This window comes from Orycteropus afer, unplaced genomic scaffold (genome assembly GCF_000298275.1).
Source record: "Orycteropus afer afer isolate SDZICR_OR568_19922 unplaced genomic scaffold, OryAfe1.0 scaffold01534, whole genome shotgun sequence".
NCBI classification, from domain to species: Eukaryota; Metazoa; Chordata; class Mammalia; order Tubulidentata; family Orycteropodidae; genus Orycteropus; species Orycteropus afer.
The window spans coordinates 59,162-61,977 of NW_006923121.1; the positions used below are offsets into that span (position 1 = coordinate 59,162).

The 2,816-nt window shown below is 52.3% G+C and overlaps 1 gene segment (V, D, J or C); it reads right to left on the reverse strand.

The window, feature by feature from the left end:
- LOC103213305 overlaps positions 1-1,041 on the reverse strand; it is a 12,518-nt gene extending 11,477 nt beyond the window's left edge. Inside the window, 1 exon segment of the V gene segment in view lies at positions 999-1,041. Coding sequence covers positions 999-1,041 — 43 coding nt within the window.
- Between the last annotated feature and the right edge of the window lie 1,775 nt (positions 1,042-2,816).

Genomic DNA, 2,816 nt, shown 5'->3' on the forward strand with positions numbered 1-2,816 from the left:
AAATACTCTCAGTGTGGCCCCCAGGAAAGTCTTGGAGGAAGCAACTGCTGGGAACACAGGGTCCTGGGACCATGCCCAGGAGACTTTGCTGGGCCAGAAAGTGCAGTAAGTCTCTTCAATGAGAACTGATGGAGTCAGTCTCTGTGCCCAGTGGGGCCCATGAGAACCCCATGCAGGACTCAAGGACAGCTCCACAGCGACCCCTGCTGGGGACTGCTCCATCTTCAGTTTCTGCAATGGTCCTTAGCTTTCTACCCCGTCGCCAGGACACCTGTGTGGAGCCCACGCTCAGCTCCAACTTCACGAAACTGAATGCACCTTCTGTCATGTACAGAAGCAGCCCAAACAGACCTGACCGTTGTCAAGAAAGGGTGGATCACGTGGGTGTGAGTTGTTGTTAGTTGTCATTGAGTCCATTAGAATGAGAATCTCTAAAACACAGATGGAATATATGGCACAGTGAGAGCATCTCCCCACCTGGGACATGTAGAGTCTTGTCAACAGAGGGTCCTTTAAGTCCCACAGAGGTCTGGCCTGGAGGACACAGCATTTGTTCGCAGCCTTCCATCTCTTACAGGTTGATGGTTGCCCAGAGTGTTGACGCCCTCCTCGTCCATTCTGTGCTTTTGTGGGGGCTACAGAGCTCAGATCAGCATGGGTACCATGTTTAATCTCCCGAACACTGAGTCATCCACGACCTTCCTACAATGTCCCTGCAGTGACCACGGTACTGCTCTGCCTGCTGCTGAGGCCCCTCGTGTTCAGACCCGTTCTCCTCCACCCCCCGCCCTCGTTCTTCCTCACCCCCAGACAGCAGCTCCCTGAGCTCCGCTTCTCCTCAGTGTGTGGGCGCCACCTGCATCCCCAGGGTCAGGGCTCTCCCTTGCTGTGCCCTGGCCTGGCCCTGGACGCTGCAGTTGTCCATTCACTTTTACAACCAGCACTGAGGCTCCAAGATGCACCCAGTGAGGGTTCTGCCCAGTGCAGGTGCTGCCTACATCTGATCTTGGTCCTCTCCTCACACTGGACACTGGTCTCCATGGTCTCAGCCCCACTGAATACATTTATTCCCAGGGACATAAGACCTCCTTCTCTGTGTGGTTTTTTCTGTGGGTGATGTTCACAGTGAGTCCAGGTGAGTCCTGGGTCTCTGTAAACCCTTGTCTGGTGTCTTCTGACCTAAGGATGAGACTTTGCTGGGCCAGAAAGTGCAGTAAGTCTCTTCAATGAGCTGAATTGTCGGTGAGCCCCTTTCATCCATGTGCTGAGTTCTTTCAGTTGCCCCCACTTTACACTTCAGCTGCTTTCTCAGTCTCCTCCACACCCACCCAGTCCCTGTGACTTGTGTCTCTCACTAGGCCCTGCAGTGTCCACAGCCGTTTACATGTTCACATGATCACTGGGTACCAAGCAGCTTTCTGGCCAATGTGGGGGGGTGGAATACCACTCTCCATTGAAGAGATTGAGAAACCAAAAAGCCTGCGTATTCTCAGGTGGGGCTGACCACTCCTCATGTAGACATGGGTCAGTAGCCTGTGGTTCTAATCACCTCCACAGGGGTCCCTTTAGAGGAAATATTAGTGCTGTGTGGATGTGGACTTTCTAGCTTGCAGGTGAACACTTCAGGTGTGTGATGAACAAGAACTAGAAACGTATAAGACAGAGAAAGGCACCAAGACAAACTGTTACTCAGGCCAATGAAAGGTGACAGCACCTGAGAGAGGCAGGATGATTTGTGGGTGAGGAACTTGCAACCCTAAGGGGCAACTTCACAAAGAAGAATGTTCATAGAGCAGATGTGTTTTCTTCAGAGAGGATTTCTGAATTTAGGATAAGAGGCCCACAGGAAAGAGACACAGAAACAGGGAATGTGTGCAAGTTACCTAGATGGTTAAGGCACCAGCCAACATGAAGCTCACAAAAGATGGTCCCAGGAAAGGGAAATGGGAGGAGCTAGATGTTCAGTCCAAGGAGCGTCCGGACAGCGGCTGAGACGCGTCTCCACTGCCGACCTCACATGTTGAGGAAACCACGTGTGGGCTTGGTTCACACCGTCCACTGGATGCTCACTGTGTGGTGGAGCGATGAGAGCTAATTAACATGGAAGAGGTGACAGTGAGCTAAGGGGTGGGTCTCCCTCAAACTCTTAGGCTCTGAGCAATCATTTTTATCAAGTTGAAGGGATTTCTTAGAGTTTTAGTCTCTTCTTTCCATTTTGTCCTCATGGTGATGCTGTCTGCAAAGATTGTGAACTGCAGGAGCACATGAGTTTTATGTCACCTTTCCAAGCTCAGAACCGGAACCAGAGCTCCTGAGACAGGGCTGCATATTCTCACTGGTCTCCTTCCAGCCCCAGGGGAAGGAGGACACATTCCTTTTGTCATAGGTCCTTCCCATGCCCATCCTCTGCTTGGTGTTTGTCACAGGCAGGTGGGCTACACAAGGGGAGGCCTGTCCTCCAGATGCAGGAACTTGGGAGTGACGGATGATGGTCATGGGGCAAAATGAATAAACATGGCTTCTTTCCAAAACATCTGAGGTCACACCTATGAGCTCACAGAGACAGACACACAGTCAGCCCTGCAGCCCCAGCCCAGGATCCCACAGTGTCTGAGATGAGAGGACACGATCTGCCAGGGACAGAGAGGTTTCTGCCCTCAGTGCTGCCTGGCCCACTGCCCACACCCCACGAAGGAGAAGTCCACATCTGGGCCTTTGCTAGGCTGTAGCCTTGTGACCACAGCTCAGGTCATGACTGAGCGCCTTGGCTCCCTCTCTGTGCGTCATCCATGGTGCTCCTTGGATTGTTTCTGTTA